The sequence below is a fragment of the Felis catus genome, chromosome D1 (assembly GCF_018350175.1).
Source record: "Felis catus isolate Fca126 chromosome D1, F.catus_Fca126_mat1.0, whole genome shotgun sequence".
Lineage (NCBI taxonomy): Eukaryota > Metazoa > Chordata > Mammalia > Carnivora > Felidae > Felis > Felis catus.
Genome location: NC_058377.1, coordinates 39,935,541 through 39,958,605, shown reverse-complemented (window position 1 = coordinate 39,958,605; position 23,065 = coordinate 39,935,541). Strand labels below are relative to the sequence as shown.

The following is a 23,065-nucleotide window of genomic DNA, read 5'->3' as shown; positions in this document are numbered from 1 at the left end:
AATTATGGTTAACTTATTTCTTACAGGCTCTGAACAGTCTTTTCAACAGCTTCTGCCAGGATTTTCTTCACAGGAGGGGAGCCAGCATGTTGATCTACCAAGTATTTTTAGCATTGAAGCAAGAGATTCTTCCCAAAGCATGGAAAATCAGAACTACTCTGCACAGACTGAATTACAAAATAGGAAAAAAAGTGTTCCTTTCCAGCTCTCTGTAGGAAATTTGCAAAATTCAGGCTTCAGGTCATCTGATGAGGCTAATGTATTTCATCACTTAAATCTACAGCATAGCACTCCCTGTGGTTCTACCTCTAGTGAATGCTCAATAAAAGCCCAACCAGAAGGCAGAGAAGAAACACTGGGCTCTGAAAAACTGTCAGAAAGAGGGATTGATACAATGTTACAAAGTCAAGGACTCAATGGAGACAAAAAGGAAACCTGTGGGGTTTTAAATATAAATTCACAAGTAGAGGAAATCGATTCACAGTTGTGTCTGAGAACAGTGGAGATGGGAACTTCAGTTCAAGCACCATATTCTGTTCAGAATGAAAAATATTTTGAGAATTCAGCTAAAGCAGAAACTCCAGAAATCCTAAGAAACCTCTCTCAACTAGCACAGTCAGAGCTCTTTTTAAGTTCTGGATCATTACAGAGCTCTATTCCAGTGTGGGTAAGTGAAATCTGTGTTGTGTGGAAATAAATTCATTTCCAAGGAAGACTTTTGAAACAAATTTAGAAGCAACAAAGCTACTTAACATTCCTGAGCTAGTCAATCATGTAATCATCGGAAATTTCCAATGAGCAAACTCCCAAATTTCAAGTTGTTTTTTTTTTTTTTTTTTTTTGAAGTTTGAGAGGGAGAGGGCACATAGGGGGAGGGGCAGAGAGGAAGACGACAGAGCATTCCAAGCAGGTTCTGAGCTCGTTTTAAGCTGACCTTTAAATTTTACAACCGGTCTGCTCCCAATCGACATATCCCCTCTCATTTCCCTGAGGAATAGCTTGGCCTATGCTTCAGCACTTTCAGTGTGGAATCTCTTGGCACTGCATTGTATTAATCTGCTTGGTTTCAACTCTGGTCGCCTGAGTATTACCTTTCAGTATTGTCCTTCCACAGATGAACATGTAATGCAGATTGAGAGCAAGAGTGACATCTAGGTCACAGATATTTTGCTCCTTTTGGGGTGTTCTTTTGCAGATTCTTACTCAGTAGTTGGATACTTCCCTCTAAAGATGTAGTTTGAGAACAGTCCACTAGCTCCTGCTCCTTTAGATAGGTCAGTTACACCCTCAGGTTCTGCACCGCTGCCTGTCAACCTGCATCAGCCCTATAATATAAACACTTAGGCTTCTAATTCTTGCAGTAGCTATCTTCAGACATTTTGCCCATCCCCAAAGTCTTCAGTATTTCTAAAAGTGGGTTGGGATGGGGGAGGCACCACATTGTCAATGTACATCACTTTTACATTTTTACTATTTCAAGGCTGTTACTTTGAATATGGTTTCTTTTTCAATTTTATCACACAGTTGACAGAGTCTGGACATGGTATAATGGAAGAGCCAGAGCTTACATTAGTAAGCACCAGTGATATCAGTATTGCTGAAATGGAGTTTGCAAACTTAACCCTAGAAGAAAAGAAAGAAAATGAGGCAAAAAGCAGCTTTCAGGTAAAGGTCATAGCTCCCTTTAATGTGAATACACTTCATTTACACAGCAGCACACAGCTGAGAATAAGGAATTATTTATGATGCTGTAGATTTCATTAGGGCTTAGAAGGGTTGAAACTCATGCCTTCCATCCCCCAATAAAAGATGTAGGAAATTCTGAGGCACAGAGAAGCTCTAGAAGATACATAAGTAAATCAGACCTAATGGGGATACAGAGTAAGTGCTATTGCAAGTTTATTTTCAAATTATCAACTTGAGTACAACAGATTTATAGTCCTGTTAGCTGCAGGTTCCTTATACTTTTCTCCACTGCAAGCAGACCATTCCTATGGGGCTCACTTCAATTCTTAGAAGGTAGTCATTGGAGGAAATCCTGCTGTAAAGCTTATAATAGATGAATTCATGGATTACAACAGAACTACAGTTGGAAACTGAGCAAGTCTAAGTCACCACCCATCAACTGTTTCAGTGTATTAAGTTGCCCTGTTACCAAAGTCCCAGGTTGTACGTGCTACTACCGTGGCGGGACTAATGTTTTTGTAGCCTGATGCTGAATTAGAGAATTCATCTTAAAAAAATAGTTCCACACCTAGTATTTGTTTCCATGATTACTGAGAAGGGTAATGGGGAGGCAGCAGACAAGAAGTGCAGATGCAGAAGTGGTATAGAAGCACTTGACAAGAATCAGGTGAGGAAAAAAGCTTTGGGCTAGAGGAGGCTGGGCAAAAGCCATTCTCTAACAGAGCTGGAGAGTAAAGCATTTTAATAGGAATAGAACCATTTATTAAGGACTTTCCCTTCCCAGAAAACTCCAGCCCTGCCATTTAGATGTGAGAAACCACACAAAGCGGTGAAAGCAGAATAGGAACTAAATTCATTGGACGCAGATTCCTACACTGTATTTGGGGATTGAGAATAGGCATTCAACTTCCCATCTCCCCCAAACAGCGAATCTCCCTCTACCAAAGGGAACCAGGGGTTTAGAAACTGTTAAGGTTAGTGGAAGATCATTTACCTATGATTTTATCTATGATTTACTTGCAATTAGGTGAATGAATTCCTGCCTCTTATATCAGAAAAAGAAACCTCAGATTATCCAGTTGTATCAGAACACTGTGTGGAGGAGCCAGTGGCAGTTTCGGCAGGTATGCCTTGAGCATCTGAAAGGGTCCCCTGCTCAACCTCTCAGCCTTCACATTCCCCACAATCTTGTCGACTGCCAGCACAAAAGTGTCAGTGAGCTAAAAATAAGCTTCAATTTCATCTTTAAACAGAAACCCTGCCGAAGTTTACAGCTATACCTGGGAGCTTACAAGAAGCATTTGTAAAGAGGAAAAAATCATTTATAGAGAGATCTTCCCAGAGACAGAAAGAAATAAAGAATAAGATTTACCTTTGTGAGAAATCTCAGATCAAAACAGCTAAGGAGAAACCAACAGGTATGTTCCCCACATCTGCATCAATTCTCACAAAGAGCATATAGCAGGGTAATATTTGCCAGATCACTTATTCTCTGCTCAGGCTCATCTGTGAGTCGCCTGAAGGGTGTGAATAAGGTCAGAGTGTCACTTCCTGAAGACAGAAAGACTGCACAAGCCCTCATGCGTCAAAGGGCTTTAAGGTATGTATATGTTTCTGTGTCGTGTGTGGTTACTCACATTCCTTAAGTATTACTGAGAGTACGAAGAATATGTAAGAATAAATTTCTTACAGATTATACAATCAGTTAGCTGAAGTGAAACAGCAAAGGGAAGAGAAAGCAAAGCAAGATGCATATGCCCAAAACCGAGCAAGGGCAAAAGAATTTCATAAGGTGAGTGAGGCCCCCTATAATCTTTCCAGGTCTAGGGCACTGCAACTGTTAATTTCATTTTTCTATTCCCTCCACAGAAAACACTAGAGAAACTTCGAGCCAAAAATACGTGCTGACTTTCTACAAAATGTGTAAAGATTCTTTGTTTAAATTATGTGTAACATAGGTGAAGTTATTTAAAGTCAATAAATTTTTATTTAAGAATTTTAACACGGGATTCCTTCCACTCCCAAGCACCGTCGTTCCTCCGAGTCAGAATCACATTCTTCAAAATAGCCCTGAGAACGAGAGTATACATTGGTTAAATTTGGGAGACATTTCTTTCCCACATGGCTGTAAAGGAGCTAAATCTTGTATCTCCTCAGGAAAACATAGCAACACTGAGTAACTATTATATCCTATGGAGAACTTCGATATCTGGTCACAGCGTTAAGGGCTCTTGGTTTTAGCCCCACAAGCCCTCTTTGAAATGACCTATAAATTAGACCTTTAAATTTTTTCAAATGTGTACATACCTTTTAAAAGGAGCTTTTGTTCAATCCACAGTTGTCACCATCAGTCCTATCCTATAGAAAAGGAATAGAAAAGTAAAACTCCATTTCCAGAGATGATCCTGTAAATAAAGCCAATCTCCCTCTATTAGATCTATTATTAATATTACAAGCTGCCCAGTTACTAGTAACAACAGAGATCTAGGCATGCACCATTCAAAATACTATGTATGGTCAGATGAGAATTTGAAATACGGCTGTTGTAAATGTTCCCAATAGGCTGAACGCTAGCAAAGTAGCATAAAGAAAGCAAGCCTAGTGGAAAAATTTTTTATGGTCATGTCCACAGCAAATGAGAAACTACATTCTCAAAGCCTTGGTAATGACCATTATACCATTAAAGATAAGATAAAGAACTAACTTGCCAGAGTTCTTTCCCTTGGGCTTCTTTAATCTCCACTTGAATATGGACATACTTCAGGAATTCCCCACCTATGGACGATTTTCAAGTTTAGACTAAATTTCTCAAAATGTGGTTTTAATTAGGTTCCAAAGTAGCCAGATACCCAGTTCTGAACTAATACGTATTGAAATTTCCAGGCTTAAAAATGCAGAGTTAGAATAATTAATTTTTCAACCCATTCCATTTTTTTATGTTTTTTGGGGGGGGGGGGCAAGAGGAGGGAGACACACTTCAAGCTCTGATCTGTCAGCACAGAGCCCAACGCGGAACTCAAACTCATGAACCACGAGATCATGACCTGAACCAAAGTTGGACACTCAACTGACTGAGCCACCCAGGCGCCCCCACTTATTTTTTAAATACTGTATTTATTTTGGGAAGAAAGAACATGCCAGTGCGGGAGGGGCACGAGACAGAGGGATAGAGGATCCCAAGCAGGCTCAGCGCTTATCAGCCCAGAGCCCGAACTCAAATACACCAACCATGAGGTCATGAGCTGAAGTCACTGAACTGACAGAGCCATCCAGTGTCCCCCAGATTTCATTTAGATGGATGTTCAGAAAGGCTACTTTCATTCAGCCCAGTCAGAGCAGTTGAACATTTTGCCCATCATCATAACATCACAAATCACTGGCAAGTTGTATAAACACACGTTAATATCTAGGGTTTTTTTTTTTAATTAGGATACAATAAACCACCAGAATTAGCTGTTGCCAAAATTAGGTAAACCAAAGCATTAGGAACATTAATGAAGTGTTATGAAAGAAAAAGCTTTCAACTCCTGTAAGACTGGGCACTTGAGGGGAAATCTTACCTGCAATCTTTGGGATCCAGTTTTTTTTTTTACTTTAGGGCCCTAGAAATCAAGTTTTAAGAATTACACTGATTGCTATTTTGGCAAATGATCTATAAAATTGTTATCCCTTAATTGCTTCCAATATGGGAAAGTCTTGTTACTTCCACTCTACTCCACAGGCCTAGCAGAAAATGTTACAGGTCTCATTGTCACCACTGCAATAAACTTGCTGTGATGCAAGCATTACCTGTGTCTCAATGTAGCCACATTAACAATTCCTGGACACCATGAATGATAGTGCCCACTTCCACCTTAGAATGAATGAGGCTTTTAAAAATTTCCTCTCAAGCTTATGTATAAGCTATACAAAGGTTTCTGATTCCATATAGAAGTCCTGCTGTTTGCTAGCAATAAAAGCACCCACCAGAAGCAACAGAAATAGAAAGCCTTACATGTTTAGGGTCAGACTACATGGACCCCTGGTTCTCAATTTCAAACACCCTAGAAAAAAAGAGAAGCATTAGTTCCTATCAAAGATGATCTCAAATTCAGTAATATGAAAAACTATAGGAATACTGTTTCAATAAAAATACCAGGTTTAACATGCACGAAGCCAAGAAAACCAACGATGCCAGATACTGAATTGATATTGCACTGTCCTTTGAACACCCAGCAGGAACAAGCTGCTGAATGCAGATACCATGCAGTGCAATCATGACTGAATTGTAAACCCCTGTACTTCAAGGTTGCAACACCACTGAGAAACTTATCTCTAGAGATTTAAGTTCTTGTAATATGTAATTTGACTTTTATTCCTAATTATCATTCCAATGAGGCAACTACATTAACTGCATCTGAAATTATAAATCTAGTCCCCATTATCTTTATCCTGTCTCTGTATTATACATACGGAACTATTAAGTCAAATACTAAAAGAAATGATGCATTAGAAATCAAGACTGTGGATTGTGAAATCAATCTGTAGCTCAGATTGCTATTAGGCAGAATTTAAATTCAATATCCGTACTGTAACATATCCAAATACACAGGTTATTAGGATGAACCATAGCAATGGTTTCATAAGCATACAAGACGGGAGGGGGCATTTTCATGTTATTCCCTAGACATGCAGTCTCCTCAGTTTGTCCAATTCGGTGTATAAATATCATGGCAAGTACCTTTGCCAAGATCTCGATACCTTTTTAATTTTAGAGAACACACAAGTGGGGGAGATGGGCAGAGGGAGAGAAAGAAAGAAAACCTCAAGCAGGCTCCCCGCTCAGCGCAGAGCCTGACACAAGGCTCAATCCTATGACCCTGGGATCATGACCTGAGCCAAAATTGAGTCGGACTGCTCAACTGACTGAACCACCTAGGCACCCTAAGATCTAATACTTCTGTGGCATACCCAAATAACTATGAGGCACGACAGTAACGGGATACCGTACTCACAACTCACATTTTTTCAGTACTTTTGAATTCTTAATAAATTTCAACAAAAATTAAACATTCCACCTACCTCTAAACATAAATGAGTTCAAATCATATTCACCCCTACAGATAAAATACCAAATAAAAGATTAAGAACAATTTAAATGTGATTAAAATCTAAAATAGGTGCTTAGCATCCAAATTGACAACCATGGTTTTTTTTTTTTTTTTAAGCTATCGTCAGCTCCGTCAGAATCAAGTTTTAGTTCATGTCTGTAATCATTCAGCAGTTGAACAGTTAAATTCATCATGTGAACTGTAACGGTGCCCCCAAGATTACACTGTCCCCAACAAAAACTTACCTAAACTAGCACGCCCTGAACTATACAGATTCTTGGGATACTCCAATACCTAAGATTTAAAATATATGACCGTTAGGTCTTTCAGTGTTTTAGCAGATAGATGTCTTGTAGTTCTTTCCCACAGATCTAACACATAGTTCTGTGAATAAAGGAAACCACACATATACTCTATGAGGCGTTTCCAACGATGTAGGTCTACAGAAAAAGCCCCATCGGGATAGACCTCAACCACTGTTTACAGTTTTAAAACTGAAGATTCCACAAGAAAACAATTAGACCTGTGATTTGCTCTAAATCTGAGTTCAAAATTGTGCAAAAAGCCAAACATCCTATTTACAACAAACTTATTCCATAATTTAATCGCATAAGGATTTTCTGAATGGTTGGTTACAAGAGTGTATACTGAGATAGACATGCAAAGTACCAAGTAACTATTCTAGAACCACCAAAGGAAAAAGATTTCCATGTCTGAAGTCTTGATTTTTACAAACTCCAATGAAATTCCCAGGATTACAGCAAAATGTTTAAGATTCTGCCTCATTTTAAGAACTACAGTTATTTGACTTAAAAAAATTTCAGGAAAATATTAATATGGCTGTACTTATGTTCTTCCCATTTAGGAATCCCTGGAAGATAATAAAACAAATTGGATGATTGTGAATTAACCTTTCCATCATTCAGGTTTAGGAAATCTCATGTAATCATTTCTAACATTACACTATTAAGTCCTAAACCTCATTTTAGATTATGCACTAGTTTAAGCTAACGTAGATGCTTAAAGTGGGAATATCCTGTATTCTGATTATTGCTATAACCTAAGTTACAGTTTGGGGACCCCTTCCTGCAAGTGAAGTAAAGCTTGCATCTGTCACTATAAAATGTATGAACTCTAAAATCTTTTTCTGAAATCACGTCATAAACAAATTAAAACTGGGAAAATGTCTTTCAACAATGAAACCTGTAGAGGTTTATATTATCTGATAAAGTACATTTAAACAAATCTGATCCAAAAATTCACCAAAAGACATTCCTTCACTGAAAGCAGAAGACATACCTTTAAGTCCAGACATTGTGCTCTCAAATGAAAAGCCTACAACAAGAAGGCATCTTTGTTTTATATCAACATTAAAATCATAATACTAACTCACCATAGTTGAGAATTCCCTTTTGTCTTGTGCTTTAGTCATTCTACAGTCCTGAAACCAACTTTCAAGTTTATCAAACCCCCCACCATCACTTTAGTTGGTTGTAGGGATCTTGTTCCTTCTTACATGTATCAAAACTCATATTGAGCCATGAGTTCTGGGTTGCAAAAGAGGATTTATTTTCTGCACTCGTCTAAGTCTTTGTCCACAAAACTGAACAAAAACAAGCACAAGTGCAATCAATACAGCGTTATTTAGTGGCATAATCAGCAATATACAGTGGTGATGAGAAGAAAATTGTAGTTGACACAGTCTAGGTAGTTAGGAAGTTCTTATTACAATAACACGTTTGACACTAAAGGTCTTTGAATAAAACTGGGATAAAAACGGCTTCAGGTATCCTGAGGAGATGTCAATCATTAGTGATTACATTTATAATAAAGGTTTTCAGGAGATAATCTCCATACTTCTTTGCTCAAAATGACACCTTTAAGCTCTTGCTCTGAAACAAAGTATGGACAAAAACAGTAAGATCCTGTTTATTATTTATCAGGTGATTATTTTTGCTATGCAAGCCTTAATTCTTTTCTACATGTAAACAATTCCACAGCTTTAAAATGCTTTTCCTGATAATTCAGAGTTTCACTAATTTGTTCAGGTTCTTTTTATTTTCTCCTTAGATTCATTTTTATCACTGACATATATTTGCATTTATCATCTTTATTTTCTACGAAAAGCTGTTTTTCTCTGTGCTGTTTACCTTAACATTCATATTCCTATCTCCTTTTCAGACCATTCTATCCTCTGTCCAATGTTTTTGGACCTTGATGGTCTCCTTTTAGACACAGCTGCTTCTTCAGTATATTCCTCTTGTTCTAAATACACATTCTTCTTCTTTGGTACTTCAGAACTTACTATGAAATAATTATGGTCCTGCATAAAAAAACATCCATATTAAGCAACAACTAAATTTTACTGCTTTTGTTATCCCACATAACTCTAGGTTACTGAAAAAACCTGGAGACAGTCTAAATGTTAAAAATGCAAATTCAGCTTCTTTTCCTCACTAGACATCCTAATAGCAATTACTGAAAAGCCCATGTTCTCACCAGGTAAGTATCCAAATAATCCTTATTTTTATTTCCTGCACCAAATCTATTAAGCTTTTCAAAAACTAAATTCAGAATCTAAGACAGTAACTAGTAGAATAAATTCTTCCTGTACCAACTGCTATTCTAAGACGAAATGAGACAAAAATGTCACTTACCACCAATTTGATATCACATTCGTCATCATGTTCAAGATTTGTTGCAAGATCATCCTCTGCTCTGTAACATTAAAATATATCCTCACTCAGATGACAAAAACTTTTAGAACCATTAGTAGTATACTATCATGATGTACAACTGAAACATCAATACTAATTAAAAAGAAAATTTACGCTATCATGTGTAACACCCCAAAATGATGTCTCATGTGCCAAACTCATAGCTCAACTACCAACCCAAATGGTTTACTGCAAAATATAAACAAATTGATAGCATGATATGGAACATTAAAGTTCAAAAACATTTAATTCGACAAAACCTATGACCAAAATTATTTCACGTGAGTAAACTTACTCTGACTCAATAGGAGAGAGAGATCCATCATCATCCAAGTATTTATATCTACGACTGTCAAAATCTTCTTTTTCTAAATCTTCACCAACATTCATTTGTTTCAAGGATTCCTTGAGGTAGTATTCATACTTCAGCTTTTCAAGGTAGTTGAAAAATCCTCTTGCCAGTGCTTGCTACATAAAAACGCTGTATTGTAAGTAATGGCCTCACAAAATAAAAAACTTCCCTGACTCAGCAGATGCCTTATGTTCCAAAATAGAAAGGATCCCTCTGCTAAAAACTCTTATATGATCTTGATTTAGTTACTCTGCCATATGTGGGCCACATAGGCCAGATGCTGGTTTTAAAAGGAATTCGTGGTCTACCAAGCACATTACCAAATTTACCTACGTTGGTATACCAAGAAAACCTAAGCACAAATCTTGTTTGCATTAAAAAATGTCTTTAGAAGCTCCCAAAGAAACAAATCTCTGTAAGAGAATTAGCTTAAAACAAAAGCTTAAGAGAATATTCTTTCAAATATATCATCAACTCTAGAGCAAGAGACTTATGAATTATGCAGTCATTTAACTAAAATATTTGAGAGTTTACTGCTAAGTAATTGTTGGGCAGTTCTATCAGAAATTGAGTATTTGGTATCAGAAGAAAATGGCCTATTCTAAAGCCACTGCACATGGAAGGTACGGATAGGTTTGGCTTAGGTTACCATAAAACCACTGGGAATCATTTCAGTTTTAGGAGTGTTTAAAGGCCTGATTAAATCAAATGATTTTATATAAACAGCCTTGAAACACCTCATATATGGATATGTTCACTGAACAGACCAGTGAAGAATCCACCCAGAGACCCAAGTGGTATTTGTGCTGAAGGATGGGCTGTGGTCTTGAAGTGGCAGTTAGTACAGAAGAGTATTAACAAAGTTGCAGATTTTATGTTCCAGGTACATCTCAATTCTAAAAGTGGCCACCAAGGGGAGCCTGAATGGCTCAGTTGGTTGAGAATCTAATTCTGGATTTAGGCTCAGGTCATGGGAGACTGGCTGTAGATTACTGCTAGAAAGCCTAAGACCGACTACAGGTAACTTCTACAGTGAAAACTACTTCTGGGAATGGAATGTAAAAAACAAGAACCACAAGTCTTAACTCTGTTCAAGTAAAGGGAAAGACCATGCTTATAGCTGTGCCAATATTAGACATGAATTCCTTACACATTTCATCACCTACAAACACAAGTAGTTAACTCTGGAAGAGACTACCAAAAGAGTAAAGAGATACAGTTGAAAGCAAAGTAGTGTCTGACCTTATTTATCCTAAATCAAGCAGGGCTAAGTTCTAGAGAAATCTAAATCCAGACATCTCCTGGAATGCTTGTGTCAAACTCCCTGGAATGGGGCTGGCAAATGTTGAGATTGAGCCCCACATTTTTCCGGCTCACCACTGACAGCAGAGACTGCTTGGGATTCTCTCTCCTCCTCTCTATACCTCTCCCCAGCTCGCTTGTGGGCTCCTTCACTCAAAAATAAACTTTACAGGGGCACCTGGGTGGCTCAGTTGGTCGAGCGGTTGACTTCAGTTCAGGTCATGATCTCACAGTTGATGAGTTCGAGCCCTGCGTAGGGCTCTGTGCTGACAGCTCAGAGCCTGGAGCCTGCTTCAGATTCTATGTCTCCCTCTCTCTCTGTCCCTCCCCCACTGCTGCTCCTTCTGTCTCAAAAGTAAACATTTAAAAAAATAAACTTTAAGGGGCGCCTGGGTGGCGCAGTCGGTTAAGCGTCCGACTTCAGCCAGGTCACGATCTCGCGGTCCGGGAGTTCCAGCCCCGCGTCAGGCTCTGGGCTGATGGCTCAGAACCTGGAGCCTGTTTCCGATTCTGTGTCTCCCTCTCTCTCTGCCCCTCCCCCGTTCATGCTCTGTCTCTCTCTGTCCCAAGAATAAATAAACGTTGAAAAAAAAATTTTTTTTTTAAAATAAAAAAATAAACTTTACAAAAAAGGGGAGGGGCACTTAAAAGTGGCCAACAAATCATTTCAGGCATTTTGGCTATGTGTATCCACATTTATAAAATACTGACCTCAAAGGTTAAAATCTTCCTCCAAGGTAGTGGTTTTCTTTCATTCTCTGATTCTAAAAATGGGAAGCCAGATCCTTTGTTTCTAACTTGTTTCCTATTTATTTGGGAGCGTCTAGTATTTTTTCTTCCTTTTGGTCTTCCCCTTGGTCTTCCTGTTGGCTTGTATTTCCTCTTTTTACGTTTCTTTTTTTTGAATCTTTCAAAAATAGCTTTTAAAGTCAATGGTCTTGGTTCTAAAGATGAGTCACTAGAGGAATCCTTTGCTTGAACACTTTCAGGTGAATAAACAAATTTTCTGATAGGGTTTCTTTGCCTCGGTTTAGGTGAGGAAGGGACACACTGAGTTTTAAATAAGCTGCTACCAGATGAAGAATTATCACTGGAAAAAAAAGGGGAAAAATTAATCACACCCTCTTGTATTACTGAATACTGATTACTGTAATACACTTTTCTTCCATAGACCAAAAGCAGGAAAACATGTTCAGAATAATTTTTAAAAAGATGGGCTCAGTACTAAGCCAACTATTTCGTTCTAACTACTGAAAATGGCCTATAGTGCCATGATCTCATAGCATTTACCAAAAAATGATCTTCCAAAAGAAAGAGTATTAACTTCCAAAGACGGTTTTGTTTACTGCTAGAACTTGCTCTAAATAAAACTAGAGGAACAAAGTAAACATTTGACTTGAATACAGTAGAAATGCCCATTTCCCTGTTAACTAGATATTTCCATCATATATATACATATACATGCCAGCATTCTCGATAATGTGCAGTATCACAAAGTAATTTTTAAGCAAGATCACCCACTGATGTCCATTGCCCGTTTGTAGGAGTAATTTCGTCAGGAAGAGACACCAAACTGGCCAAGAGTATTGCTTCCCTGATTAAGAATGTATCCCACTGTTAATTATATAAACAAGCCGAAGACCTGTAACAGGTTTTCCTTTTCTTTTCTAATTCTTGAAAATTACCTTTACTGCTTACTAGGTAATTCAAATACAGTAAACATTACCATCAAATTTAGTCAGCTTTGCGATAAAAATCTAGTAATGGGTGATTAAAAAACTTAAAAAGCACTTACCTGTGATTTTCAATTTCCACAGCTGAATCAGATGCCATTATAGGGTTCAGAGAATTCATTCCTGTTACGTATTCTCCAAGCCCCTCTCCAAATTATTCATCACTTATTACTTGCTTCAGATTTCCGACAACTCGGCAAACATGATATGGCTTCTCTGAACGAATGCTAACACAAACAGCTATTATCTAAACAAAATTTCACATAGTCAGATAATGCCATTTTATGTAAATTAAGGAAAAAATCAAATACAAGGCCTTTAATATTTTTATATAGGAACTATCCATTTCAAATCAAAAATTCTAAAATCTAGAAAGTGAATTCATGGTTTCCATCTTTCAGTTGTGTCTTCTCAATCTATCCAAGTGGAATAAGATTATAGTACATTTCCAAAAAAAAGTATTAAACATCTTCCCGTAATGCAGAATGTAAATTCACTAGCCATATTGTGTGCAAGTATTAACACACCGTTAATAGCCAAAAAGCCATTTGTTAAGAGCAGATGAGTACTCCCAGGAAGAACTACATAGGAAGGCAAGAGGCAATGCTGCCTCAGTGTATCAAGAGAAATAATCCCCCCGATTTACTGTCAATCCAAACCGCTGGCCTCATTTTTTTTATTTGTAGCCTCTTCTCATTCATACTGTGATTCCAAGTCACTGTGAAATTTCTACCTCGGCATATAGGATTTCCTGATAAGTCCTGAATTCTCAAACTTTTCAAGGAAAGGCTAACAGACTACACAATGGTGCCCTTCATCTCTCGTTTTAATCTCCTTGGAAGCTCTTACAATAACAAAGCAAAAACTGTCGTATTAGTTTGCTAACTCATCTCCCCCATAGGTGATGCCTACATTCTTCCGCTCTTGTGTTTAGTCTTTACTCGGGAAGGACAACTGAGTAAGGAAGAAAGGAATCCTAGAATTAAATGGCAAAATATCTCAACTCAGGAAATCCTTAAAGTCACACAGATCTTGTATTTGCAAAACACCCAACGGACTCGTGGTAATTTCCAGGATATGTCTTGTTGCAGCTCTGCATTTTCAAAATGCAAAATCTACGAATTCATAATTGCCCCAAAACAGCAATTTAACAAAAATTGGGTCCAATGGCACTGATGGGATACCGGAGGTTAAATCTGCCTTTTAAATATCACAGTGGCATTAACTCAAAAACCACTTTTTCGGAAACGGTTTAGAAAGCACTCCTGGGGCCCCGGGGGGGCTCAGTCGGTTGTACACTTCAGCTCAGGTCATAATCTCACCGTTCCTGAGCTCGAGCCCCATCCTGTCTCCCGACTCTGCCACTCCCCTACTCGACACTCTCTCTCAAAAATAACCATTAAAATAAACTTCTAAAGAAAGCACTCCTAAGTGTCGCTTCCGTCCCACGATCCGGCGCTCTTGCGTGGTGGTAACAACCCCTTCAACCACTCACTATGCCTGACCTTCGAGCAGAAGGTCTCCAGGAAGCACCCAACCTCATGCAAGGAAAATGGCGTCAGAAATGGTTACCTCGCACTTACGAAGATTAACAAAACGTGTGCTCGCCCGTAATACTTAATTTTAACAACTTCACTAACATACAACGGAGCACGCCTACAAACGCGTAGGTGTGGGCCGCCATCCAGCCACTAGGCCCACAGCCGCGAGCCCACCATCCTCAGGGCCTGCCTTCTGCGCTGTGGCTGCAACCTGCCGAGCAACGCGAGGATCCCGGGGAAACCTAGCTCCTCCCTCGCTCACCAGGCCCGGACGATCACGTCCTCTTCCTACCACCCAAACTGGCAAACGGCTTGCACCAGGAGCGCCGGCTCGGCACAGGCTGAGCAACCCAGGCCTCGGAGGTCCGCATCCGGCAACCTCCTGACCACAGCACCCCAACGCGCCTCGGACCACCTACCTCCACGGCCTCTCGAAAGAAAAGGATGGCCCATCGCACCACCGAGCTAATAGTGGGCCCGAAATCTCGCGAGAACACTTTACGCCACGAGGAACGTGAAAGGTGGGAAGCTGCAAGATGCGGGAGCGCCATTTTGATCGCCGCGAGGGGCGGGGCGATTGGGGTGGGCGGTGCCTGAGCTCCCTAACGCGGAGGAGGCGGGGTTGACAGACGCATTTCTCGGGGTTCAGGAGTCGGCTCGGCTAACTGAATAGGTAAATGGAATAGCCAAGAACTTTTCGGCAAATGGGGTCAACTTTTCGGAGTGGGTGTGAACTGCCAGGGGGCAGCCACTCAGCCTGATCTGTTTCCGGTGTCTCGCATTTGCTGAGCCGCCGTCCTGTTTCCTAAAGCCTGGTCGGGGGTGTGTGCGTGGAGGTGAGTGTGGTGCCGGCTATGTTTTGTTAGATCTACTTCTGTCTTCAGAAATCTCTTCTGTGTGAAACTGTGACAGACCCCTGCCTTGACCGTGACTCAAAATGTGTAACCTTTGTACTGGAAGCCGGTGTTACTCCATTGCACACCCGGTTCCCCTCTCCACCTTTGGACTTGTTTTGTTAGCTCACTCTTTCCCTCCAAACTGAGGGTCAGCCTCCTGGAGCTGGGCAACGTATCCCAAGAGACACCAGCGGTGGATTGTTTTTTTCTTCTGGGTTTTTGACTTCGTTCCCCGAACGGCTACTGAGTGTTAAAACAGTTTCAACTAGTCTAGTTTGGGTGGGTTTTTTCTCTCTCCTAAAGGAGTTACAAAAAGGAATGAGCTGGTTTGGTGTGTCCACTTTTCAGATCTCTTGTATCATATGATAGATCCGTAAAGTTGCCTAGTCCGGTAGAGTCAGTGTGATCTCAGGATTGAACAGACCTTGAAGGTAAACTGATCTCTTTACACAGTTTCTCTCTACATACTGAAAAATTCCAGGCATAAAAGTCGAATCCCTTAGGTAGGCGGGCATTTCCACAAGTCTATGAACTACTTGGAAACGCCACGACAGGTATGGTCGTGTTACTCGCTGTCATATTTGGGAGCAGCCCTGGCCATGTAATTTGTGAGACTCCGTACAAAATAAAAATACAAGCTCCCTTGTTCAAACAGCAGGGCGAAGCGCCACTAAAGGTACTAAAAAAAAGTAAGCTCTCTCCTTTCTTCTAGTATCTCCTTTGGCTTGTCACCGTGTTTCAACTAATAGCATCAACTTTCTATTAATTATAACAGCATGTTAGTATTCATTTGTTAATAGAAATTTGCTATTTAATGTCAAAATAAAAATTTGGGGGCGCCTGGGTGACTCAGTCCGTTAAGCATCGGACTTCTGCTCAGGTTATTATCTCCCAGTTCGTGAGTTCAAGCCCGATGCATTGGGCTCTGTTGCTGACGGTTTGCAGCCTGGAGCCTGCTTCAGATTCTGTGTCTCTGTCTCTCTTTCTCTGCCCACCCCCCACCCCCACCCCCATTTGCGCTCGGTCTCTCTCTCAAAAATAAATAAACATTAAAAATTTTTTTAATTTAAATTATTGGCATGTTTTACTTCTTCTATCGTGCAGTGCCAGTTTTAAATACAGATGAAAGAACAGTCAACTCGTATGCAGAATTGCTTAAATTTCACAATATGTATTTTGTAGCTCATACAAACATGCATTTTGTTCTTACCAGAACAGTGGAAACTGCACAAAACTAACATATTTTTTTTACTTCTTGATGTATGCAACACCAACACTATGCAATCCGGGGACCTTAAGTCTCCCTGAACTCCCACAGATGGTGGGTCCACTAGATTTCTGTGTTCTTGGGGTTTCACAAATGCATTATGGGAGTGAAGTAGCAAGGAATGGTGGTGGTGGACATGCCGGATGCACTTCCGGCCTCTGATCCTGCACGTGCTCCATTGTCCTAGTGGTCCTAAAAGTTCAAATATAAAGTTAAGAATTGCAGGGTGGTGGACAGCAGAGCACTAAACCAAGTGCTGTTCTGAATACATGGCCCTGTGCAATTATGCTAGTTGCACACCCACAAGCCAGCCCTATCCCAGAGATTTATGTGTCTAACACGTTGTAAACGTTCAATAAATAATTAAGGCTGAAATGGTGCCCACTAGGAAGGCACTCGGAAGACAGATAAGAGAGCCCTAGTCCTATCTTCAAAAAGATCACTGCCTAGCAGGAAGAAACAAAGCAAACAGATGACACCTCTGAGTGCTCTCAAGATGACTGTATGCAAATTCTTCCGTCTGTGAGCTGAGCTGTGTCATTCTATCTCAGGTTAACCTCGGAGTTCTGGCTTTACAGTGGGCTACATTTGATTTTCAATTATTTTTTTTTAATCTTTTAATAGCTGGGTGATCTCAAATAATACATTCTCTCTGGCCTATTCCTCTTTTGTAGAATGAGAAATGTGTTATCTCTTTGGAGTGAGAGGTTTTGAGAGAATGTAAAGTGGCATATCGTACGTACCTGTTAATATAGCATGCACTCAATAAAAAGTTATCAGCTTGGTTGCTACAGTTGTTCTACCCCGTTAGGCATTGTGTCTGCAGTTCCACTTACCCAACTGCCTTCTATTTATATTTTTTCCATCTCTAGGCCCTACTGCTGGGCCACTGACTGCCAGCAATGGAATCTGGAGGGTAAATATCCTGTGCCTCCTTACAGCCCAAAGCTGTCCTCCTAGAGCCACTCTTGAGTTTGTATTAGAACCTTTTTTTTTTTTTTAATGTTTATTTATTTTTGAGAGAGAAACAGAGGATCTGAAGTGGGCTCTGTGTGGAAAGCAGAGCTCGAACTGAGCCAAAGTCGAACGCTTAGCAAAATGAGCCCCCCGGGTGCCCCTGTATTAAAACTTTTCTGGGGTTCCTGGGTGGCTCAGTCAGTTAAGCTTCTGACTTCTGCTCAGGTCATGATCTTTCAGTTCGTGAGCTCAAGCCCCATGTCAGGCTCTGTGCTGACAGTTCAGAGCCTGGAGCCTGCTTCAGATTCTGTCCCCCTCTCTCTCTGCCCCTCCCCTGCTCACACTCTGTCTCTTTCTCAAAAATAAACATTAAAAAAAACCCTTTTCTAACCCCTTTCTCTCATCACTCCCAACTCCAACCTCCAGCCCTACCTCCCACATGAACACTTACACACACACTACCGCTGCCTTCTGGGCTGTTGGCTAACCTGAAGTTCTACATTTCCAAACCAGTTATTCAGCTGTAGCCTCCTGGGTTTGGACTTTGTTTCTGTTTTGGTGAGGAAAGAAAAACAAACAAACAAACAAAAAAAAACGACAACAAAAAAAAACCCTGACCTTTTAAAGGTAGCACAAAGTATAAAATCAGGATTATACTTGAATTTAAACTTGTCTTTATTATTCCTACTATAAATAAAAATATCTAGAGTGCTTTTACTTTCCTCATTATAAATATAGTATTGAGCAGATTTTGACATGTTCTTGATTATTACTTGCTGCCTTTTTTTTTTTTTAATTTTTTTTTTTCAACGTTTATTTATTTTTGGGACAGAGAGAGACAGAGCATGAACGGGGGAGGGGCAGAGAGAGAGGGAGACACAGAATCGGAAACAGGCTCCAAGCCATCAGCCCAGAGCCTGACTCGGGGCTCAAGCTCACGGACCGCGAGATCGTGACCTGGCTGAAGTCGGACGCTTAACCGACTGCGCCACCCAGGCGCCCCATTACTTGCTGCTTTCTGATAAAACGTAAGATGTTAACATTTGGAAAATCTAGGTGAAGGTATACAGGAATATCTGTGTGTGTTTTCTGTCCATCTGAAATTAATTTCCAGAGAAAAAGTTAAAATGTCTCATTCCTGAACAATTATAAATTGTTCAACTGAAAAACATGCTTGAGATCATTGAAATAGGATTATATAGGACTCAGGGCCCATTATCAACAGTTTATATTTTATTTGGGAGACTAGATTATGCATATAATTAAAGGGTAATAAAAGTTGGTATTTGATGAAGTACTTATGTGAACGTTAAGTCCTACATGTATGCGCTAGCATGTTTGTTGAGGATATGTTGTTTGAAATCACCACCAAAACCAGAAGCCCAGTTTCTAAGAAACCTGCGAAACTTTGGAAAATTTAAAAAAAAAAAAAAAAAAAAATGGGGGGAAGGAGAATTTTTCAAGTGATGTTGAAAGACCACCTTCCACTTACTAAGCAAGCCTGTATCAAGACTGTTCAGGTTAATAATTAATGAGATGTTCCATTAACAATTTTAATGAGAATCTGAATAGTGCTCTTAGAAACACCCTTAAGAATGTTACCAGCATTCTTTGTTGCAGTTGGCCTAGAGCGGGATCCCCTGCCCACCTTACATTATTTTTGCTTGGGTTTTAGGGGTTTTTTTTTTCCCCTTCATTTTATTTACCTCCCTCTGCTTGCACGCTTCATCACCTCACCTGAACTCTTAAGGTAAGATACTAATCTCTGTGTATATATGTTTCCCTATTGTAAAATATACTTAGCATATATTTTTAAAACATCAAACTATAATCAGGTTAGAATAATTGAACGTTAAAGCTGCTTACCAAGAAAGTATGGTTATTGGTAAGTAAAAGTAATACTTTGAATTTCAGTAGCTACTCGTTTGCAGAATTTTGCACTTTTCTTAGTAATTTAAAATTTCTTTTGCAAAAGTGGTAGTCTAAGAAACTTGCTTAATTTTTAGCCTATATGTCAAATATAGAAGACACAAATTATCTATGAGAGAATTAATTACTTGAGCATCTTATACTGTGATCTCTAACCGTTTAAACAGTTATCTATAAACCTTAAAAACTACTTTTTGCCTCAGGACCTATATTCCTTAGATCAACCATTAGAAAACTACGTGTTAAATTCACATATATGACTAAAGAATCATGTGCCTTCTTGGTTTGGCATTTCCTCTTGTCTATTTTAAGTGTTGACTGTTTAAAGAATCAGTATTAAAAAAGGTTACTTGTGCATTTCTCGCTTGGAATATTAAATACCAGAAGCTGTGATTGCCTTTCTATGAGGATAGAAACCCAAATGCCCTTCTGCCCTTTTTATATAACTGAACTCTTAGTGTTTCTTTCCAGAACAACAGCTGTTCATGCTTCCTTTACCGGGAACTCTTGTGACCATTAGCCTCCCATAGCTTTACGTGTACATCCTTGCACCTCAAGAAGAAATGGCTTGCGCTGAGTATTCTTTTCACGTGCCAAGTCTTGAGGAGCTTGTTGGAGGTAAATACAATAGTAACTGAAGGGTTTTTAAATTATTCTAAGGAAAACAATTAAAAATAAAAATATTGTAAGACATAATTTATGTGATAGTATTTTTTTTTTTCGACGTTTATTTGTTTTTGGGACAGAGAGAGACAGAGCGTGAATGAGGGAAGGGCAGAGAGAGAGGGAGACACAGAATCGGAAACAGGCTCCAGGCTCTGAGCCATCAGCCCAGAGCCCGACGCGGGGCTCGAACTCACAGACTGCAAGATCGTGACCTGGCTGAAGTCGGACGCTTAACCGACTGCGCCACCCAGGCGCCCCGATGTGATAGTATTTTCAATGCAGAGCTCATTTTCCTTTTCGGTGTCTCTTCTGTACTATTTTTATTGAGAAAGTCCGAAATTATGCCCCTCCAAAAAAAAAAAAAAAAAAAAAAGTAAACTCACCACTTGAAGATTCTTGTTAAGATACCACCTTTACAGAGTGAAAATGAATATAGTAATCCAATACTTCAGTATGTGTGATGCCCGAAAAGTCACACCGTTTTAGCTTTTTACCAGTTACAATATTCTTTAAGTATAAAATCTGTGGTATATTAACCATGTTCCTAACATTACTGCTTTTTCCCCTTCTCCTGATATGATAGACTGCCAATGAACTCGCTTAGATTTCTGGGTATATTTTTCTGCATTTCCCCTTGTTCAAATAGGAATTTAAGGCAGCTTCGCAAGATGAATTAGGTGGGGTGACAGATAAGAAAAAGAAAGTAAAAATAAGAATATGAAATGAAGCCAGGAATAGTACTAAGCCAAAATTGTATAGCCTGTCAGAAAGCTAACATTTGATTGATGGCCTCTAGCTTGTATTCTGACGGCGAGTATAAAACCTACCTTTACTTTTCAAAGTGCACCCATCCTGACAGTTCATCTGTCTTCCTGATTAAGGTTGAAGTCAAAAAGCGTACTCAGGTTTTGCTTGGTTATGACTCTCTTCTTCTGACCTTCCTAGTTTTTCCTCAGTGGGATGGCGGCTAACAAATCATCTGTATGACTAGTATTCTTTGCCTGTATTTTCTTTCTGTCAGTCTTTCTGTCTTCCCTGTTGTGAGAGGACAGCTAGGAATCTTTTCTTTGAGGGCCTTTCTACATCTATCTTCGCTTGTGTGTCTGTGTTTCTATATGTTCTTTCTATATGTACAGGATATTTTCAGCACAAAATAGATTGGAATCTAAGTTTTTTGGCTTGCAATTGATTTTCAATTTTACATAAAGTCCTATAGCAAGAATTCGGTCTCTTTGAAATCGGTAAAAAATAGATTTAACGGTATTTCCACATGCCGAAATATTATAATTTCCATATTGATAAGTCTGCTGTCATTGGTTTAGCTAGGGGAATTTTCCAGGCAATTTGGTTTCTGTTTTCATATGGATAAAAGATCTGGTATGGAATGTCTATGTGGCTAGATTTAGGATGACTTCATGTTTTGGAGAGGTTGATTCTACAAAACTTAAACTAATGGCTGACACTACTATCAGAGAAGTTTTTATGGAAACTTTCCATCCTTAGAAGTACATTGCTCCTAGCATTATAAGTTTGAAATATGTTTCTTTTTTCCCTTTTTGTATTGAGTTACAATACGTCTGCGGTAAAGGGCACTAATCTTAAGTGTACATCTTGATGAATTTTAACATGCTTACACTCATGTTACTACCACCCAGACCGAGATATAAAATACTTCGGCATTCCAGAAGACTCCTTCAGGTATTTAGCCAGTCACTATCTCTACCCAAAGAGGTAACCACCGTTCTGACTTCTGTCACCTTAGATGAGTTGCCCGATCTTGAAGTATGTGTAAGTGAAGTCCTATAAAGTCTTTTGTGTCTTACTCCTTTTGCTCAACGTTTTCTCTTCAAGTGTCCATGAGTTGTTACATGTAATTGCTTACTGTCTAACAATTTAAATATAGACATTTCAATAGGTCTTTGGAATTCTGCAAAAGAAAAGTAGTCCTCGCCTTAGTGCAGTGTTTAAATCTCTACAGATCTATAGTGATTTTGATGGGGATTATTTGTGTTTAATTCTGTCTTGTGATTGTGTGTTGGTGTCTAATTATATTAATAAGACCTTGTGATTGTGTGTCTAATGTCTAGTTATATTCATTAGTAAGACCATTTCCCTCTTTTTTTTAATGCTTATTTATTTTTGAGAGAGAGAGAAAAAACGCAAGTGGGGGAAGGGCAAAGAGAGAGGGAGACACAGAATCCGAAGCAGGTTCCAGGCTCCAAGCTGTCAGCACAGAGCCCAATGTGGGGCTCAAACCAAGAACTGTGAAATCATGACTTGAGCCCAAGTCATGACGGACGCTTAGCCAACTGAGCCACCCAAGCGCTCCTCTCTCTCTCTCTCTTTTTTTTTTAATTAAAGTAAGCCCTGCCCAACATGGGGCTTGAACTCATGACCCCAAGATGAAGAGTCCCTGGCTCTACCAACTGAACCAGTCCCCTCCCCTTGCCCTCTCCCAACCCCGCCTTTTAATTATACAAATTTAGACTGAGAGCGTGATACCCAAAATGTTGAGGGAAGGTTTGATATATGGTGGCAAATTTTTACCTGATGTTAATCCTTTTCCTTTTCTGTCAGTTCTGCAGAAGGGCCTCAAAGATAACTTTGCTGATGTCCAGGTATCTGTGGTCGATTGCCCTGATTTGACTAAGGAGCCATTTACCTTTCCTGTAAAAGGTAAACAGTTTTTGCAATTCACTTTTTTCAGTCCCCATCTTCTTCTGAAACTAAAATTATTATGAAGGATTGTCTTAAGTTACCTACAAATAAAGGATATTGTCCCAAATTTTAGACTAAATTGTGCTGAATTTCTGTGCAGTTTTCTTAAATTGAGCAAATTTTGTTTTATTCCTTTGTGGGAAAATGCTGTTTTATGCACTTATGTTATTTTCACAGGTTATATCATCGATATTCAGTAGGCTAGAATCCT

The 23,065-nt window shown here is 39.4% G+C and overlaps 3 protein-coding genes and 8 non-coding genes across 33 annotated transcripts in view; 2 read left to right on the top strand and 9 right to left on the bottom strand.

Moving 5' to 3' along the window:
- Window positions 1-3,688, top strand: part of CEP295 (centrosomal protein 295) — a 56,722-nt gene extending 53,034 nt beyond the window's left edge. For 7 of the 10 annotated variants that reach the window (XM_045038599.1, XM_045038600.1, XM_045038605.1 and 4 more), the window contains 6 exons: window positions 27-667; window positions 1,525-1,665; window positions 2,714-2,810; window positions 2,940-3,104; window positions 3,187-3,286; window positions 3,379-3,688. In XM_045038599.1, coding sequence (XP_044894534.1) covers window positions 27-667; window positions 1,525-1,665; window positions 2,714-2,810; window positions 2,940-3,104; window positions 3,187-3,286; window positions 3,379-3,565 — 1,331 coding nt within the window. In that variant the 3' untranslated portion in view covers window positions 3,566-3,688. Of the gene's footprint in view, window positions 1-26; window positions 668-1,524; window positions 1,666-2,713; window positions 2,811-2,939; window positions 3,105-3,186; window positions 3,287-3,378 lie in introns of those variants that run through there. The other 3 variants (XM_006936838.5, XM_045038601.1, XM_045038606.1) reach the window with 3 other exon arrangements.
- On the bottom strand, window positions 3,654-14,979 carry TAF1D (TATA-box binding protein associated factor, RNA polymerase I subunit D). 10 transcript variants are annotated; one of them, XR_006586202.1, is made up of 9 exons: window positions 8,927-9,069; window positions 8,076-8,668; window positions 7,022-7,070; window positions 6,748-6,782; window positions 5,681-5,729; window positions 5,247-5,288; window positions 4,391-4,461; window positions 3,994-4,044; window positions 3,654-3,756 (listed from the first exon to the last, which is right to left on the bottom strand). XR_006586202.1 is itself a non-coding variant. In XM_019811640.3 (8 exons), the coding sequence occupies exons 2-6, from the start codon at window positions 12,999-13,001 to the stop codon at window positions 8,935-8,937; spliced, it is 837 nt and encodes a 278-aa protein (XP_019667199.2). In that variant the 5' UTR covers window positions 13,002-13,127; window positions 14,841-14,979; the 3' UTR covers window positions 6,859-7,070; window positions 8,076-8,111; window positions 8,927-8,934. The 10 variants fall into 10 exon arrangements, 2 of the variants coding, with proteins under 2 accessions (XP_019667199.2, XP_019667200.2); XR_002145519.3 differs by having other exon boundaries at window positions 8,076-9,067; XR_002145520.3 differs by having other exon boundaries at window positions 8,170-9,067.
- LOC111556844 lies at window positions 3,828-3,954 on the bottom strand. Its single transcript, XR_002736560.1, has one exon. It is a non-coding gene; the product is annotated as a small nucleolar RNA SNORA25 (small nucleolar RNA).
- On the bottom strand, window positions 4,234-4,358 carry LOC111556853. Its single transcript, XR_002736568.1, has one exon. It is a non-coding gene; the product is annotated as a small nucleolar RNA SNORA32 (small nucleolar RNA).
- On the bottom strand, window positions 4,983-5,055 carry LOC111556842. The gene has a single exon (XR_002736557.1). It is a non-coding gene; the product is annotated as a small nucleolar RNA Z40 (small nucleolar RNA).
- LOC111556846 lies at window positions 5,418-5,557 on the bottom strand. Its single transcript, XR_002736562.1, has one exon. It is a non-coding gene; the product is annotated as a small nucleolar RNA SNORA1 (small nucleolar RNA).
- On the bottom strand, window positions 5,802-5,939 carry LOC111556843. The gene has a single exon (XR_002736559.1). It is a non-coding gene; the product is annotated as a small nucleolar RNA SNORA8 (small nucleolar RNA).
- On the bottom strand, window positions 6,904-6,976 carry LOC111556865. Its single transcript, XR_002736581.1, has one exon. It is a non-coding gene; the product is annotated as a small nucleolar RNA SNORD5 (small nucleolar RNA).
- Window positions 7,120-7,250, bottom strand: LOC111556854. The gene has a single exon (XR_002736570.1). It is a non-coding gene; the product is annotated as a small nucleolar RNA SNORA18 (small nucleolar RNA).
- On the bottom strand, window positions 8,278-8,404 carry LOC111556857. Its single transcript, XR_002736573.1, has one exon. It is a non-coding gene; the product is annotated as a small nucleolar RNA SNORA40 (small nucleolar RNA).
- CD1H11orf54 (chromosome D1 C11orf54 homolog) overlaps window positions 14,803-23,065 on the top strand; it is a 21,927-nt gene continuing 13,664 nt past the window's right edge. Inside the window, exons 1-3 of one of the 5 annotated variants that reach the window (XM_006936850.5) lie at window positions 14,803-14,942; window positions 19,942-20,088; window positions 22,714-22,812. In XM_006936850.5, coding sequence (XP_006936912.1) covers window positions 20,034-20,088; window positions 22,714-22,812 — 154 coding nt within the window. In that variant the 5' untranslated portion in view covers window positions 14,803-14,942; window positions 19,942-20,033. The other 4 variants (XM_006936849.5, XM_006936848.5, XM_045038610.1 and 1 more) reach the window with 4 other exon arrangements.